This window comes from Adiantum capillus-veneris, chromosome 1, assembly GCF_014529385.1.
Source record: "Adiantum capillus-veneris isolate H3 chromosome 1, ASM1452938v2, whole genome shotgun sequence".
NCBI lineage: Eukaryota > Viridiplantae > Streptophyta > Polypodiopsida > Polypodiales > Pteridaceae > Adiantum > Adiantum capillus-veneris.
In genome coordinates, this window is record NC_140931.1 from 30500183 (window position 1) to 30519397 (window position 19215).

At 40.2% G+C, this 19215-nt stretch overlaps 1 protein-coding gene across 1 annotated transcript; it reads right to left on the bottom strand.

Annotated features, from left to right (window-relative positions):
• Nucleotides 1-14522: 14522 nt before the first annotated feature.
• On the bottom strand, nucleotides 14523-18287 carry LOC147464490 (uncharacterized). Its single transcript, XM_086509385.1, has 7 exons — nucleotides 17246-18287; nucleotides 17034-17147; nucleotides 16587-16721; nucleotides 16034-16212; nucleotides 15801-15926; nucleotides 15211-15327; nucleotides 14523-15127 (listed from the first exon to the last, which is right to left on the bottom strand). Exons 1-7 carry the CDS (start codon nucleotides 17277-17279, stop codon nucleotides 15032-15034), a joined length of 801 nt encoding a protein of 266 aa, XP_086365511.1. The 5' UTR covers nucleotides 17280-18287; the 3' UTR covers nucleotides 14523-15031.
• Between the last annotated feature and the right edge of the window lie 928 nt (nucleotides 18288-19215).

Sequence of the window (19215 nt, forward strand, 5' to 3'; positions counted from 1 at the left end):
TTGGACCAGGAATGTTTATGCCATCATTGCCATTGTTGTCTTCATTGGACTTGTGAAAGGGGTCTGGGTCTGGCTTCGTAGTATCATCCTCTTTGTCTGCTTCATCTTCCTTGTCGTCTTGATCTTCTTCATCCTTATTCTCTTTTTGCATCTTCATCTAACTGTATTTGTATTTGTATACTTTGAAGCAAAATCTTCCACATTATTTTTCATGTTTTCCACCAAATTCCTTAGTTCCTCCAAGTTTAGAGTTATGTTCTTTTGAATCTTTCATATTACCCATGGCATGAGTGGGAGGTGTACCATGAGTAACAAAGAAAGACTCGCTAGAACTTCTTGAAGAGGGAAGTGGGTTGGCGACATAGGTGATGTTCTGTGCAGATGTTGAAGTAGGGATGAACGTTTGAGAAGATGATTGTGTATGGTAAGATTGTGTATTCACAGATGTGTGTGAGGATAATGAGCTAGGTTTGTCAGAGCTAGGTTCGTCAATACATTGCATAGTAGTTCTAATTTGAGCCATGAATGTACCACTCTTTTCGTGCCTAGGGGAAACAACATTCATTCTTGACGTGGCATGCATTGGTTGATCTTTGTAATGATCACTGTGTTAGCTTCCCAATAAGGTGGACATTCATTAAATTACTAGTTACTATTATGGCTCTCTCTAATTACTTAAGATAGTGTTTGAAAGTCTCACTGTTGCTTTAGATTTTTTGGATGCTAGGGATTGTGGCTATTATATGCCAGAACATCTAAAACTTGAATACCTTGTGTGCCTTTATCCAAATCACATCTTATGAAGAACAAGTCCATTGGTTGACTTGTAGAGTCAAAGGAATCAGATGAATCACGGGCTTAAGTTGGAAGTTTCTCTGGGTCTAATGAATATCACTTGATCTTTGATTTATTATAAACTCCAAAAAGCACTAAACGAGACAAATCCTTGAGGCTTACTATACCATTAGAAAAGACCTGATCAAATTATCAAGGTCCAACCATGAAATCTTCATATTCAATTTCTTTGGCCCTAATGTAGACTGATATAGTAAAATGAAGTCTCCCTTCCAAAATTTGTGAACTTTCACTTTGCTATAATGCAAGTGTGTTTTTCTTTTTTGTACCACTCTTGTTCCAGCATAGTGTGTTGTCTGATCTCATCTAGCTTTAGTAAATCTTTCAGTCTCTTTTTTAAGTTAGTGCTATAGTCCATCTCATATTCAAAGCAACTCTCAGATAGGGAACTGCAAATTCTAGTGGGACTACAGCCTCGGTCCCATACATCATTCTAAAAGGCATCATTTCAGTGGTGATCTTGTAGGCTGTTCTATATGCCCATAGCATAGTCTGAAGCTTTACATCCCAATTGTGACAATCCTTTTGGTTAGAATGGTCAATAAATTCTTGTTTTTTCTCTCAGCCTATCCATTGCATCTAGGATAATAAGGTGTACATTTCCGATGCTTTATGGAGAATAGTCAAACAAGATCTAAATAGTGTCATTGATAAAATGGCTTCCTGGGTCTTAGAATATTTCTATAAGACAGTCATAATGGCATATGATATGTTCATAGAAAAACCAGGCTGTGGACTTGGCTCTGTTGATTGAAAGTGCCTTGGCAGCTGGCTTCAACCCATGCCATGACTATATTTACTTGTTCTTTTTGGGTTTGAACTTCTTGGAAAGCCATCAAATCTAATCCCCACTACATGAATACCCCTAAAGGTTGAATGGTGATTAATGGTATCATATCAATTGCTCTAGGTCTTCCCATTGTTTGGCAAATATCACATGTTTTACAAAAGTTTTGAACATCTGACATCATACTTTGTCACCATAGACCAGCCTGTAGAGTCTTCTTGTGAGTGATAGTAGTGGAGAAATGCCCTCCAAAACTCCCATTATGAGCCTCATTAATGACCTACATTCTTGCTTGAATGGGTGCACACCTCTTTAAGACCGCATCATGCCCAATTTGTAAAGAGATTAGGCAATTATTGGAACTTTTAGACTTCTAAGTATAAGTGCTTTCTTGCTAGACTACAGGTGGTTGTCAAGTAGAATCCCATGATGTAAGAATTGATAAACTTCTTGCCATTCTAGATTTAATCATGCCTACCACTTTCCTCTTTGTGGTTGAATATCATGCTTACTCTGCCTTACTGATGGCAAAGTACATTGGATAATTAATCTTGCCTTTAGGTTGAACTAATCATCACCATCCCCGAGGCATCAACATGCACATGGAAAATTACATCCAAGTTAGGTTGGCAAAATATTGGTTTCATGCTATTAGTGGCTCTTAGAAAATTGTTTCACATTCGAGGGAACAAATAAACTTAACACCTTTCTCGCTCAATTCATAAAGTGGTAAAGCCTTCGTTGTAGACATATGAATGAATATTCTATAAAAGTTCATATATCCCAGGAAAGAGCTTAATTCGGACACATTTGTATGCTCTAGCCTACTAGATGCTTTGGATCTTGTCTTCAATCATTTCAATGCCATTTCTGGACACTACATGACCACACCATAAATACATGCTTGAAAGGATTCAAACAAATACTCTTCCCTTTGCATCTCTTAAAGACCATCTCCAAAAATAATAGATGCATTTTCCCTCCACAAAGATGGCTAAAAACTTATGTAGGAATTCATTGAATATCTCCAACATACACCTTTGAAGCATAGTTGGAGCATTACATAAATTGAATGGAATAGCTAGGTACATGAATGCTCTCCATTTAGTATAAAAGATTGTTTTAGCCCTGTCCTCTGGCGCTATCTTTAACTGGTTGTCGCCGTTGTACCTATCTGGAGCTATACATTTTGTTCCCAACTATCTCATCTAATGTCATAGCAGTAAAAGGTAGTGCAAACGGGTCTCTAGTTGTCTGAGCATTCAACTTCCAATAATCTACACAAACTTGGAGTTTGGCATTCTTCTTTGGCACCACCACTATTGGAAACAACTAGTCATTGCTTGCTACCTTTGTGATGAATCTTGCCTTCAAATTATAGTTGGGGTTCATCTTGTACCTCTATAATCTGATCGATCATGCATTAGGTTTTAGTGGTATTTTGTGCTGGCAAAATTCAAGGTCTACGCCCTTTAAATCACTTTTCGAAAGTTGTCTTGCTTTTTCTTTGTCTTCTAGCTTTAGATGTTCGCACCAGGTTTTAGTGGTATTTTGTCACCTAACAAAATTAAGGGTTTACTCCCTTCAAATCACTTTTGAAAAAGTTCTTACTTTTTCTTTGACTTTTGGATTCAAATGTTCATTAAACTTTATGATTTTTAGATCTAATTTTGTGCCCCCCAATTCTTGATCATCTAGTAACAACCAATTGGGTGCCCCTCCGTCCTTTCTTCCGCCCAATGATTTTGCCTCCTCCTCTATTTTTATCCCAACAACATATCCATTATGAGAGGAATGTCTAAAATGGCTAGGACCAAATTTCCTTCAGATGTTGACTAACCACACCCTTCTAGTGTTTGCATATTCTTATTTCTAAACTCTATGTCAACACTCTCTAGTCTGGCCATACTAGTGTGGCACTATGAAGCTATGCCATTGTCTCAACAAGCCATCCCAAGTATCTGGTTTGTTGTGTCCTGTGAGGCTCTACCATATAGACTTACTAGTCTATATCCCCTTGATTTAATTTGGTTTAGCTCTCAAGGTACTACTTGTGTTGTACTTGTGCCCCTTTTTATGTAACAAGATTTTGTGCATATCAACTTCTTCTATGGGGAATATATTCATGGAGGCCAACATCCTTACTATCTTCTTTGCCCCGTACTTCCTATTTAACTTTTTAAGTTGCATTGATTTCTTAAATGTCTTGGTATTTTTCATATGGACCTAAATTCAATAACTAAAATTCTTATTGGTAAAATCTCTTCTTCCTCTACCTCTACCGAATAAAATCTTGTATCTTCCTCTCCCAACCATTCCATTGGTATTGGCTTCATTGTTTGGGTTCTCAACAGCTTGTTCTTGTTGAATAGGTTTGGGGTTGGTCAATGCAATCAAGGATACATCTTTTCCTTCTTTAAAGTGGTGTATCTAGATTTTGTAGTTATTCCATACATGAACATAAGCTTTACAATACGTACACTGAATGCATTTTTCGATACAATGATTTACATCTGACACGTCAAGTTTCTACCTTTCCATGTGAAAGTCTTGTCTTTGAAACCTTAGCTACCTATCTTGACAGTTCTTCAATTTCCTATTTGTTGAAGCTCCCTTCTTCCTGGTCTTGAGTGATTCTATAGAGTTCTTGTTGTCAGATGATCTAAAGCTTAGTGATGTATCTTTTGAAGAGGATTCACTGGAACTTGAGTTGGTTCTGGCTCTTTGGGCTTTCTCCTTCTTGGCTTGCTATTCCAATATAAGGGCTCTTTAAACCAAGTCACTAAAATTCTTGGTTAGATCAGCTCCCTTAACTTCAAGTTCACCCATTCAAAAACCAAGCTCTCATTCCTTTTTTAGATGGTGGTTCATGTAAAACTATCTACTAAGCTCCTAAATTTTCTCTAGATAGCTCCATACTAACAACCTACCCTACTATATTTTGTCTAATGCACATAGGATATCTTCATCCCCTCTGTTCATGCTATAATCTAGAATAAAGGCTTTCTTCAACTTAATGTAACTTCTCAGCTTACATGCTAGATAGTGATAGTACTACTTTCTAGCTATATCTTTTGGCGTCTATGGGAAGTACTCTGCCTAGTCTTCTTCATTGATTTGCTTGAACTATCACTTTCTAGCTACATCTTTTAGCGTCTGAGGGAACTACTCTGCCCATTTTTCTTTGTTGGTTTGCTTGAGATCAACATATTGTTTAAAGGCTTGGATATGAACATCAAGGTCATTTTTTTTCTACCTTTGAATGTTGGAAAAGCTATCTTTAGGTCATTGGCCTTATCATCATGTCTCTTTGTTACTGTTAGAATTGTTGCCGCGTCTTCATAAGAGATTGTTCCCAGCATCAACAACTTGCTCCTTTTCTATCATTTTTTGGCTTAGTTTACACCCCCCACGTGACTTAAGACATTGATATAGGACTAATGTCCGAGCTGTTTGGATATGCTGTGATTCACTTTTTGATATGGTAATAGACCTCATGCATGTCTTGGCTATACTAAGTCAAAATATGAATATGGTTGGCAACTACCACTGACCCTTTGGTATCTGCGGCACTAGTTTTTTCACTCGCCTTTCGAGTTTAGGAAACACTTTCAATATAAGACTGACTTGTCATAAGCGTGTATATGAGCACCCTTTTGGTGTCTGCGGCATTGGTTTTTTACTCCGCTTTCGAGTTTAGGGAATTCTTTTAATACATGTCTACGGACCTGTCATAGGCATGTATACGAGCAGTGAAAAAACTTTGAAAGGACCCTTCAATACTGGGTAATGGTTGCCTTATTTTTTAAAGCTAAAAAGTAATGATAGAAGTTTTTTTACAATTTGGTGAATGACCCTATATTATATGGTAGGATTCGCTTACTTGTAAGGTTTAGAATTAGCGGCTTGGTCTATTTTACTGGGGCTGCTGTTGTGGTTATTTTATTGATGAGGTGCCTCTGGGGTTTGTTATTGAGCTTACCTTTCTTGCTCAGATACGGTCTATGCCTGTTGAGTGATATGTGACAGATCTTTGGCAAAGCTGCTGATGTGGCTGAATATGGTTATGAATGGTTGGTTGTGAATATGGTTAAGAATGATTGTGGCCGAATATGGTTGTGAATATGGTAGATATGGTTGTAAATGGCTACCTTATGGGTGCTCATGTGGTCGTATATGGTTGCTCATTGCATCAATTTTATGGGCCTTGGCGGCACACTCCCTTGGCTTTTGGAACAACTGGGGGATTCTAGAATATTCCACCCCTATGTGTTATGATTAAGGGGAATGGAGCACTCATACTTCCTACCTTTTATGTGGTTTTTCTTAACTCCATCTAGGAAGGTGTAGGACTTACTGACATCTCTTTGTGTTACAAGTGACTCCAAAATATAGATTGACTGCACGTATGAGCGCTATTACTGACCCATAAAAAGTGGCGGCAATTAATGTCAAACTCTGTAAAGTTAAAAAACAGGTATATGTGGCCCACTTCAAGGCTAAATTGCCTCATAAAACTCGTCTTCGGCCTTATCTCATGAGAGCTTGCAAAGCAAAAGGGGCTCCACATGGTTTCCCTGCAACCCCTTGTAAATGAACCATCACTGAATATATGTTATGGTTAGATATATATCTTCAGGCTTTTGATTCTCTTGTACTTGTGTTTAAAAGACTATTCTGTACTATGAATGGGATTTATACCACCTTTTGATTGACATAGTTTCTAGTGTCTTTTGTGATTTGTAAGGATTCATTGGTGTATATGTTATATTGTTATTGAAACACACACACACACACACACACACACACACACACACACACACACACACACACACACACACACACACACACACACACACACACACACACACACACACACACACACGCACATGCACACACACACACACACACAAGTACATATATAGCCAGCATTTAACCAAGAACATAAAACTGACTCTTCTTTGGGATACCTATAAACCATGATCAAACCCCCTAGGCTTACTCTAACCATCATATGTCTCGGCATTACAAAAAAATGGGAGAACTCCTTCTTTTCTTCCCCCTATGGGCACCCACACATAATACAATGCTTGAAGATCATGGAATTTATGCCTCTTAATATCTACTCAACCTTTCACTCACTCACTCTCTCTCTCTCTCTCCCCCCCTCCGGCCCCCTTGTCCCTACTGCAACTCACCGCGTACTCAGGGCAACCTTGCACTAAATCTTACTCTCTCTCCCTCTCAACCCCCACTATACGAGCAGGGGTGGCCGTAGCTTCTTGGAAACCTGCACCTTTTGAGTATTGTGATTGTGGGGCTTTTACCACCTTGGCAAGATTGAAGAACTGAACCCTATAAAAGATGAGGGTGCTTTGGCCCCTCACTTAGTCTGTGGTGTATTTCTCTGTGCGTGTGTGTTTGAAAGAGAGGAGTGAGGGCATAGACGCATATTGTGCAGTCATGGAGGTGGTTGAACTACCATCTTAGGTCGGTGTTTACCTTTTGATGGAATATTGATGACATACATTGAAGGTTTTTTTTTGGGATACATAACTCATGATTGAAATAAACTAGACTGATTAGGCTTTTGGTCTATAAGGTTGGTATAATAATTTCACTGCATATGGTAATTTATTGATTGGTTTACTTCACACAAATCCTCACATGTAAAGAGGTTACCGCTTGGCTTGACTTGGGAACATCGTAAAAGGGTGGGGTGTCCTGCCTCGAACGCTTACTGTTCATAATAGTGATTGATAATCACGATAGAATGATTTGGATTAATGGTTTTACTCTGTACAAAATATGTTTGCACCGTGTTTGTTTCCTCTAACTTGATACAGGTTGCAATGAGGCTTATTAAACTGGCTCTTTCGGAATTGATTACCATGTTAGGAAGTTTGTATTATGGTTAGCAAGTTATGGTGGTTTTGGGTAAAAATGTGTTAAACCTTGGTTTGATGTATTAAAGACCTCTGCGTAACATTATACTGATAAAACTAGTTTTCTAACGGCAACTTTGGTGCATTATGTTACTGACGTGATTTTGGTAGAACTCTGTCGTAAACACTACACTGCCTATAAATGTTTTTTTTGAGAAAAGATGGGGTGGTATAATACACCCTTGGCACTCACAAGTAAGGGAATGGTTTATTGGGTAAGACTAACCCCAAAGGGAGAGTGTTCTTTATACTTTGTGGATTGAATACTGCATACCTTGGAGTAACCTTCGTTCTGACTGGTACCAAATTTATATTTGGCTACCAACATAAAAGAAGGGTGCTATTTTTTATGCTAAACATTGGGGCACATCAATTTTTTAACTTTTTTCAAAAGATAACAAATAACTCAAGCGTGCGAGATGACTCCATAGGATTGAAGAGAAATGGTGGATGTCAAAATTAGCTTGGTAATAATAGAGGGGTAAGTTCCACCAAACGCGTTTCGCTCTTAAGAGCTCATCAGTGGTGGTGTAGTTGGTAGAATGTGTTTGTAGTATGTTCTCTTCTCATTTGGCATTCAAGCTGAGGTAGGATGGATACTATAAGCCCAAGTGGGCATGTATATTTTGGTTTTGCTTGTTGATAAACATAGCCAAGTTTGATACCTTTAACTGCCAAATGGAATTTTTTGTTGTTGAGAAATATCTAAAGCCTTTGATTTGGTTACTTTATGACTTCATGGTACACTTAAAAAGCTAGAGCAATTGGAACTTGACAAATCTTGCAAAGTAAATATGATATTGAAAAGACCGATGAGATGTTATAGGAATTAAGACACTTGGATAAGAAGGGGTGGTGGCCTTCTGATCAAAATAATATGTATGCTATTATCTATTTAAGGTCTAATAAAAAAATAGGGATGTTTAGAAACCATACTTATAAATATAATTTTTAAAAAATCTTTGGGATGATAAAACTTTTTTAAAAAAAATATGGAATACATGAACACTTTGGACAATGGTTTTAAGTTAAAAAAGGTGTAAGTTGGACATGGATAACAAGTGGTATAGTCCATTGACACCTGTAAAACACATCCAAAGCTAACGTATTTGTTGTCTTGTTCGGATGGATGCAGGTGAGGACTCTATCCTTTCTTGGAATTTTTTTTCGCTTAAAGCAAATGTTTGTCCATGATTACACTTGCTCCTACTACTTGGGAAGTACTTCTTTATTGGGTCACTATCATTGTATACTAGAATGAGGCTTCATTCTCATAAGTCATGTACAAAGATAATTCTAAAACTGAGTTGTTTTTGTACTAATTATTGTCTTTTCTCTAAGGCCAACAGTCTTTTGAATGTTAAAGTTCATTTATGTCTTATTATTTAAGTAAAAACAGCTACACACACGTCCTATACATAAGGTTTTTCCATGCTTTTTGGAGAAACCTGAACGCTAGCTTTAGAAACTTGCTTGAATGTTAGTTCTAAGTTGGACCCACTGCCTATAATTCCTTGATTGGTTGGCTGGTGTTAGGTGGTCCTTCATAGGCTAATGTTCTGGATACCTGCTCACGATTGTTATAGTCTCTGACTTTGCCAGTTTAAGGATTGAAGGCCCAACCTACAGGACTAATTATATCATATATATTTTCTTTCAAGATCACAAAAATTTTAAGTTGACAACTCGCATGAGGGTAAACTATGACCCGGAGAAACATACAAGGATTTTATTCAAATTAGGTTTTACCTAAAGAACCAGTCTCCAAACAAAGCCCTAGCTATTAGAACTAGACCTTTTCTGGCTAGACGGGCCAAAGTTGTGTTACATGCTACCATAAGTAATCCATAACTTACTAACAATTTTGTCTATTGCAGACCCTTGCTCCCTCGCAAGGTCTGGAACTATCTTCTCAACCCCTCTCTGTGGCAACCTCTCTTGTCCTCAGATGTATTGGCAGTTTGGATGCTTCTCAATTAATATATGATTTGGATCTTACCTCAAATAAAAGGCTATCTATCTTACACATACTTTCTTTTAATGATTGGGTCAGGATTCTGGCTACCTTGGACAAGGACTCCAAAGATGGGGTTAATATGATTTCCCATTACATAGCCCAATTACCTATACTTTCTGTACAATATCAGCAAGAGCTAGCCTTATTTTCTTCTTCTGGGGCTGAATTATCTAACTTTCTGAAAAAATTATGTGGCCTCAATCCATATTTTATCAATACCCCTGCTGCTTCAACTGTCCCTCAAATCGGTGGTATATTTTGCAGAGCTAGTGCGGCACTTGAAGCTGTCAGGAAAACAATCTTTTCTCCCTTAGTGACTCTAAACTCTTAGAAATGGTACCCAAAGTATACCCTATACACACACACACACGCGCGTATACACACACACGCACGCACGCACACACATGCACACACAAAGACACCCAAACACACATGCACATGCACACCCATACATACATACATGCACAAACCCACCCCCTACATACACACATGCACGCGCGCGCGCACACACACACACACACACACACACACACACCCAAACACACACACACACACACACACACACACACACACACACACACACACACACACACACACACACATGCATACATGCACACACCCAAACACACATGCACACCTCTCGTCCCTTTCCCTTCTCTCCCCTTACCATCCCCCCTCCCCCCCCTCTCTCTCCCTCTCTCTTCCTCCCTCCTATGAGGCCACATGGACTGTAATCAACGTGGCATGCCATGTCACCATTTTTTGCTGACGTCTGTTGTCGTGGATTCTAAGTCAATGCCATATCATTTGCCAATGATGCCATGTTTGCCACATCTGCTACCACACCACCATCATTCATGGTGGACTACAATCACACCATAGTCCATTACCATGTCACTATCATCCACGGTGGACTACGGTCACATAGCAATCCACATAGCAAGCCATTGGATTGTTGACCCCTCCCTCCATTCCTTTCTCTTGACATGGGTACCTCCTACCCCCTCTCTTGTATGCGGTTTTGGTGAGATTTTCTCAAGTTTTAGGGGAAACGCTTCCGGAATTTTCCCAGCAGATTCTCACCATGTTTTATGCATATTTGTTGTTTACCTTGATGGTCTTTGAAAGAAATTTGAATTTTCACTCGAGTGACTGAGACGGTTTCCTCTCAATGAGAAAAGGATTGAGATAATCAAATTTCAGCTTTTACTTCGTGATTTGCAAGTGTAGTGTCCTCAATATTGTTTTGTACTCCTCATGCAATTTCATAAGTACTAAAACATCTAATTGAGTACTAGTCAATGCACTTTCCATAGCTGAGAGTTGATCAAGGATCACCTTTGCCCTCACCTTCCGATTTCAAACTTGATAGAAGATAGATGGGCACGGAGGGTAACTTCTAGCAGCATAAAATCTCGATTAAACATTTCGACGACCTTGGACCACATTCCACTAGCACTTTTCAAAGTTTGTATGGATGGAAAAATTTCCTTTGTGAGAGACTTTGCAATGGCCAACATTGCCTTTGCATTACTTGCATCCCAATCAATGCATGATGAGAGATACTCCTCATCCTGAAGTCGGGTGTACCTATTGTGTTATCCCTCATGGATTGCATCTCCAAGCCGTTGACGATATCTCATAATCCTTTTCACAAAAACCAAAGCCGCATGATCAAGTTCCAATGAGCATCGTTGTCGTCGTTCAGTTTTTTGCTTACACTTGAGCATGGGTCCCTCCGATTCGATTCCTCCCTGAATCGTAGGAGATGGTTACCTATCATACGACTCTCTAACTCTACTTATTGGGTTGGGGTGCAATATTTTGGGTTCAAACCTTGGCAAGCTAGGTTCTTGCAATCAATGTTGAACCCTTAGCAAGCCGTCCTTAACAAACCTTTTAAGCCTTATACTTGCTCCTCGCACTCCAAAGAAACTTTTAAAAAAAAGGGACCCCTTTCAAAATGCTTCCACTACAAAACGCTGCCAATGGAAGCAAGGGAAGAAGGCAACCGAAAGTTGGTGTCTCCAACACGCTGCCAAAAACTCCTCCTTTTCTGCCTAGCGTCTCAGAATGCTACAAGCCACGCCTGCCTGCCAACCGTGTTTCAGAACACTCACGCTAAAGACAGTGCCGACCTCTTAAGAGGGCTATCGGACGTGGGGCATTGAAACCACCGTCTAGTAGGGTAGAGGAGCCAGTTTAGAGACGCCAAAATCTCGTCGCATCTAGCAAGAGCTTTGGTTAGCCATTTTGAGCGAGGAAGGGTGCAAAAGATGCACCGTGAGAGCGCGCATCTGTAGTAAAAATCAGCAGCTCAAATGGTGCTCGCTACCTCAAACACGATGCAAAAATACGATTTCCTATGTAACAAAAATGGGGGTGAGTTGCAAATCCATCAAGGGGGTAATTAGGTACAAAGCTGCAAACAAGGCTTGAACGCATGATCCAATGGCCAAGATTCTCTAAAAACTATGCTAACCACAAAAGCATTCAAGCTTTCTTGTCTCTAATCTGGTGCATTTTAGTAATCTGGTGCATTTTAGTGATATTTTTTTGGGGTAGGACCCAAAAATATTTTTTGGGGGTAGGACGGGTCCGTACTTTTACTGGCACCTCTACGCTAGGGCGTTTCGAAACATTGTTGGTCCCCACGCCAAAGAAAATGTTGTCGATCTGAATGCAACAAAACATGCGAGTGTTTTGAAAGGCATCTCCACGAGCTCCTCGTCTTCAACGCGTGTGACTTCTTTGGGGATCAAAGATCCACCGGCTTTGATACCATGTCAAAGTTGATGATGTGGAACCATAGAGCCGAGAGAGAGAGAGAGAGAGAGAGAGAGAGAGAGAGAGAGAGAGAGAGAGAGAGAGAGAGAGAGAGAGAGAGAGAGAGAGAGAGAGAGAGAGAGAGAGAGAGAGAGAGAGAGAGAGAACCAACCAACTCGGTAATGAATTTATGATTGTTACAACAGGGGCTCAGGGTGCACTTATATATTAGCATGAGGGCAATGAATTTATGATTGTTATGACACGATCTCAGGGTGCACTTATATATTAGCGTGAGGGCCTTAAGTACCCACTCATCAAATTGCCCTACCCAAAAATATGTCAAATAAGTAAATTAAATAATTAGCTAGGATCACATTGAGCCATTCATTTGAGATGCTATAACTTTAACAATGACCATGCAATCAATGGCAACAAGAGAGAGAGAGAGAGAGAGAGAGAGAGAGAGAGAGAGAGAGAGAGAGAGAGAGAGAGAGAGAGAGAGAGAGAGAGAGAGAGAGAGAGATTATGGTCCTCAAAGGTCAAATATGACCTATAGGACAAAAAATAACATATGATGTGGGTATCTGGAGTTGATAAGTGACTCTCGATAGAGGAGCCACCTTTATAGTAGATGGATTGTCTTCTACAGTGATTGAGACCTCCTTAATAGCTCTAGTTCAGCTGTCCCTTGAGATTTCCTTTAGTGGCTATCTTGGTGGTGTCAATTGCTTCTTATCCCTCATCTTTGTTATCAATTGTTCTGTTCTATGCTTTTTTCGCTCTATGGTTTCATACCTACTGACGGGTTTTGCCCAACATTGAGCAACTGCCTTGGTAGCACGTTTCTTACTCATGACATTATTGGTGACTTTTAGGTTACCATGGACTTTGTTTGGTGTGTAGTCATAGAGAATGCTTTTGGTGGGAATTGCCTATCTTTCAAGGAAGTTGTTATCCTATCTTCGTCAAGTTTCCATGGCACTTTTATCCTCTTTAGGAGAGGTTTTTTGCCTAGCCATCTTAGTTTTTAAGTTTTAACAATTTTGCCTCGTGGCCAATTGTATATGGTTTTATTAGATGTTGCTTGTGGGTATACTTTATACTTAGTCTTGTACTTTGCCTCAACTAACTAGATATCATGTCGAATTGGACAATAGAGACATCAATTCTTGTAACTGAATTTGTAGTAAGTAACTTGAGTATATCATATCATAAATTTATATCTATGTGCCATTTCAACTTGGCAATGGATAGGTGTGCTACTAAATAATACATAGTTATGATTTGGACAAAGTTTCTCGAGCATAGAATCACCTAAAGAAAGTGGGAGGAGACTACTTAGCTACCATTTTGTACACATTTATTTCTCACAATTATTTTAATGTTGTTCAAGGGAATGGTTTTGCTGGATGGTATTAAGCCTTTAAAGGGGTTTCTTACTCCTAACTCTATTAAGTTTGCAAGATCACGATCAATAGGAAGAAGCTATCACATTTTGTTAAAAGAGGATGTTTCTCTCTTCTTGTCGATGGCAAGAGACAGTTCATACCCACTTCGCATAAAACAAGCCAAGATGTAAAATGCCACTCAAGTAGCGAAAAATCCTCTTAACAGCCTGCCAATGCTTAGACCTTGGGCTATGCATGAATCTATTGACTTATGAAACTGTAAACTGAATATTCAGTCTCGTGTTGCATATATAAATGAGACATCCAACAACAGTTTGGTAAAGAGTGACATCTACACGATCACCCAAGTATCATGAAGACTCAATTTCAAACTTGTTTCCATGGAAGTGGCAATAGGTTTGCAATCCTCAAGTCCAAACTTACATAGCAATGTCTCTATGTAACTTTTTTGACACAAGGCAATACCACCATCACATTGCTTAAACTATATACCCAAGTAATGATGCAACAACCCCAAATCTTTCATCTTGAAAATAGATGCTCAAGTAGAGCTTGCCATCTAGGAGACGGCAAGTGGGTAGTGTTGACGCTATGACTAGGAGAGAACAAATACATGTTGTTAACTAAACTCCATAACATTTTCAAACACATAGCACAAAACTCGCTATGGAGACATGTTTTCTAAGAAGAAGGGGGAGGGAGGGAGGGGAGGGGAGGGGAGGGGAGGGGAGGGTGGACGCTTGAAAATCTCTTCAATTCACCTGCACATAGTAATACAAGATCTTTGGATACCTTGATATTTTGCATGGTCTAGTTGCAGATGTGACAACTTAGAGAAAGCTGTAGCATTGAAGGGAGATTCTCAAAGGTGATACTTTCTTGCAATCTTGCAAAGACATCCATAATCTACTTATTGATTATGAGTTATGACATTGGTGCATTAGTGCTAGGTAATGAGCTAATTGGTTTGAGAGAGTAACCAATTTTGTAGAAATTGAGTTCTCTTAAAACTGTGTGGGGTGCTCGAGCCAATTTTAAGCAACTCGGGCATTCATGCAAGTCCCCATCATGTCGCAGTTCTCTCAGGTTATGCAAGAAGCAAACAAGACTATTAGTCCGTCACATACAATGAGGAAGCATGTTTTAGTTGCAACATTAAATGCCTTAGGATGATCTCCTTGGCGTATCATATCTGATTTAGCTTCAATAGCATGACAGCAACTGCTCCTCCATAATACATCACAGGTTCTCATTTGGACTTAGTAGGATCCCATGCCACAACAAACCCCTCATCAAGAGAATCTAATTTAGCCGTCTCTGAAGCAGAAAGCTCGAAATAAAAAACCTGCATGAGCAAAACAAAGTGCCGCAAAAGTTGAGCATTTTTCCATGCAGGAATTCAGGCCTGAAGGTCAGATAGTAACACACCTGCGAATTCTCAAGAATGCGAGCAGGTTTGACAGACTTTGGAATCGTTACAAAGTTTTTTTGTAGGCACCACCGAATCAGTATCTGTGCAGTACTCTTTCCGTGTTTCTTGGCAATCTGCAAAAATATACGAAAACAGAAATCTCATTTATAATGATATGCATCAAACCTACAGCAAGTCACCTCGCTACACATCCACTTGGGCAGTATATAGGTGGGAACAAAATAATGCCTTTTGTGCTTTCTCAACAACCGCAAGAGTCCATGAGCAATACTAACTTGAAGTTTAGTTCCTCAAAGGAGGAAATAATTAGCTCATAGATATGAAAACAGTATTCCATAGATAAAAGCTCATAAATCGACCCCGCAGAACACAAGCCCATGCAATGCAATCTTGAAAATAAGCGCTAGATTAATTTCAGATTAAGTTTGGCATCTAGCCTAAATATGTCATTAAAGCACCACAAACAAGAGACTACTGCAACTACCCAAAATAGCTAGTATCTCATGAACACTCTCCAACCCAGCTAAAATAAGCAACCAATGTTGCATTGCAACTTCACAGAGGAAGGGAAAAAGATGCAACAAACCTGCACAAGTTCAGGCTCATTTAATCGTTCACCTCTAGTAAGAGGTGAATATGCCTCCATAACAATGTTCTCTTTGTGACAGAAATCAACGAGCTCCTTGCGCAAGTTAAAAGGGTGCAACTCCACCTGTTAATGCGTATGTTAGACTTTAGTAGTTACAGTTGTAAAGGTACTCTACCAATTACAATAGGAAGAAGACACATCAGAATAAGAGGCAAAGTGTGTAAAGAAACCTGGTTTATGGATGGGTGTACTTCACAGTTGGAAAACAGCTCTTTAAGATGGTGAACACCATAATTGCTAACCCCTATTGATCGTGCCTTTCCACTCTTCAGAATATTTTCCATGGCCCTCCATGTATCAAGCCGTTTCTGAGGTGATGATAGGGGAGAATGCACCAAATACAAATCCACTGAAAGAAAATGAACCCAGCTTCAGCTATGCGCGCCAAATAAACCTCCACAAAGAGGAGAAAGGAGAGAACTTTTAATGTCGTAGGAACAATCCCAAGAGACCTCATAGATGTATGCGACAAGTCTTGAACACAAGACCTACTACTAAAGAGGGAACTGGGATACCCAATCTACCATACTCGGGTGATAGAAAGGTTATTCCATTTTACTCCCTGCACGCGCATGCACACGAACTCGCACTCGCACACATATAGCGAACTTTTAACATTACATAGGAACATTCCCAGGAGACCCAGAGTTAAACTTAAGAAGAACACAAAGGAAATAGTAAGATGCACTACCAAGCAGCCCAAAAAAAAGAAAACGCCTTTACCATAATCCACTCCAAGCTCTTTCAGACTTTGGTCACAAGCTTGCAGAGTTCTTGTATAACCATGATCAGAATTCCAAAGCTTTGTTGTTATGAAAATTTCCTCACGGGGAATCTTGCTAGCTCGAATTGCATTACCTGTAAATACCTCAGTACAGTCTTTAGTTGTCAATAATTCATGATCATCACCAACAACTTGTCTTAATCAGTGAAAAGGGCCAAGGAGCAACAAACACATATGTCAGAAACACAAACAGCATGAGCATAAAAGCACCGAAACATGTTTCTAAAGTTTCCAGATTCTGAAACGTTTTATGCTAAGTGTTTCAATTTTCAGGATCTGCAACACGTTTTTCTTTTTGTCAGCTTTCTTAAGAGTTGGAACTTCGCTGGGCTTTGGCGAATAAAAATGGATAAACCATCTGACTCCATGATAAAGAGTGGACTCACTTCTGTGAGCATGATCGAAAGAAACCCAATAGCTGGATCTGGTGAACCAATGGAATTCCCCGCCAAAATAGTGGGTTACCATAATCCGCAACCTAGAAGGCCTCAAGATTGCTCCTGATAGCCAAGCACCACTAATGAGGCAGCTCCCAAAAGAACTACAGTAGATACTAATCAAACTGAAAGAAGCCTAGAAAGTCAACGCTTTCAATAACCTGGCTGAAAAGCTCCTGCAAACAGCTGCCACATCAGGACTGCTACGCTAGCAGCCCACAAAACACTGCTCAATTTGTGCCACAAATCGTGCTGTAAATTCCACCGTGTTTCACGCTCAACACGGCTTGGGTCTTGGTCCACTCTTCCGGTCTGGCTCTTGCTTCTCTTTCAGTCCGGTCGGGTTGTGCCACATCACCAAGTTGATACATAGAGTATAGCTTGAGTTACTGAGTAGTAGTCCCCTTCGACCAGTGCTCATGGTCGTTTGGTACTAGCACACTGGATCAGCAAGGAAATAAGTGGCAGATCTATACAACACCTATACACAGTGGGAACTGAGAAAAATGGGGAGCGGTAACTAGGCTACCCACTATACAACACCTATGCATGTTGGGAACTGAGAGAGGAAAATGGGGAGCAGTAACTCGCCTACCCACGAGAGCAACACACATGCTGTGTGCTGATAAACAAAGGCAGCAACTGACTCCTCTGTCCAAGTCTCAACATTTGTGAAAGGAAATGTGGAGGACAGAATAATAGGGGGCCAAGAGAGTTTCCACTGTGCTCTGCCTGGGTGAACTGCCATGATGAAGGGCAGCAAGCTACAGGCTCTCTGAAAACAGGGTGTGTCGGGGGGGCACAAAGAAGTGGAACCTAGAGGGAGAAGTGTCAAAGGTGCAACGGAAAAGATGAATCAGATGAAGATCGAATCTGCAATTGTGAGCACAACTCCTCTCCGGCCATCGGATCTCCAATCTCCCCCAGCAAATCTCCTCTGAAACAACCTCCATATGTCCATATGTAGGTGGCCCTCTTTAAGTGCAATTGGCCAACCATGTGGGTATTTGTGTGTCGCGTGCGCACTGCACTTGCACCACGTGGACAAGCTTTTGCTATAGTCTAGTGTCAGTCGTAGCTTAGGACCTAGCCTGGCACCTTTGTGAGCCTCTAGCACAGAATTACAGCCTGCTGTGTTTTTCTGCAGGTTTAGGGTTTCGCACCTAACTGCAAGAGAACACCAGAGGAGCCTTGGGAAGGCCTTGGGATGCTTAGACAGGCCTTTGGGCACCTAACAGTGGCTAAACAGGGATTTACAACGCGCTGAAATGCTGTTACAGCTCACTAGAAAGCTTCCAAATTGAAGGGAATCCATCCTAGACATGTGTTTTGACCTACAAGGTTTTTGGCGTCGTTATGCTGCCGAAATTGGGTCAAAAACCTGCAATTTCAGCCATCGCCAGGTTTGGACAGCTTTGAGACTTTGATCTACGTGTCCCGATCGTCTGTTCTTAATTGAATAAAGAAATACCGAAAGGGGCACCAATCTTTGGGGCCTACAAGGTGTCGGTCTTCGTGTGCACAGTGACATTCTAGTCGTTGGACGCATCTGTGTTCTCTTTTCTTCTCAGTGCTCTGTGTAAAGTTAAGAAGTGAGCCTTGGTTGGGTTTCGGCGAAGACACAAAGCACAAGGCAACTTGGGAACACCATCTCCCATTGGTTGAATATGCTTACAATAACATTGTGCATACACAACAGGTAAGGCAGCATTCGAGATAGTGGAAGGAGGGAAGAAAGTCCCACCCATTTTGCAAACTAAGGACAAGATATTTGAGGCAGACAAGTATGTGCAAGATATGGATGAAACATACAGGAAGATAAAGATTGCTCTCGAGAAGACTAACGCTAAGCAAAAGAAAGCTGCTCTCGCAAAGACTCGGGCTAAGCAAAAGAAAGTTGCTGATCGTCACCATTGTGAACTTCTATTTTCACTTGGTGATTGGATACTTTTGCGCTTTGAAAAAGCCACGTCAAGGAAAAGGAAAGGCAAGAAACGTTTGTTTACAAAGCTCAGTATGCGATATTATGATCCTTTCAGATCTAGAAAAGATCAGCTATGTAGCTTACAGGTTAAAGGTACCAGAAGGTTGGAAAATACATAATGCTGTTCATGTTAGCCTTCTAAGGCCC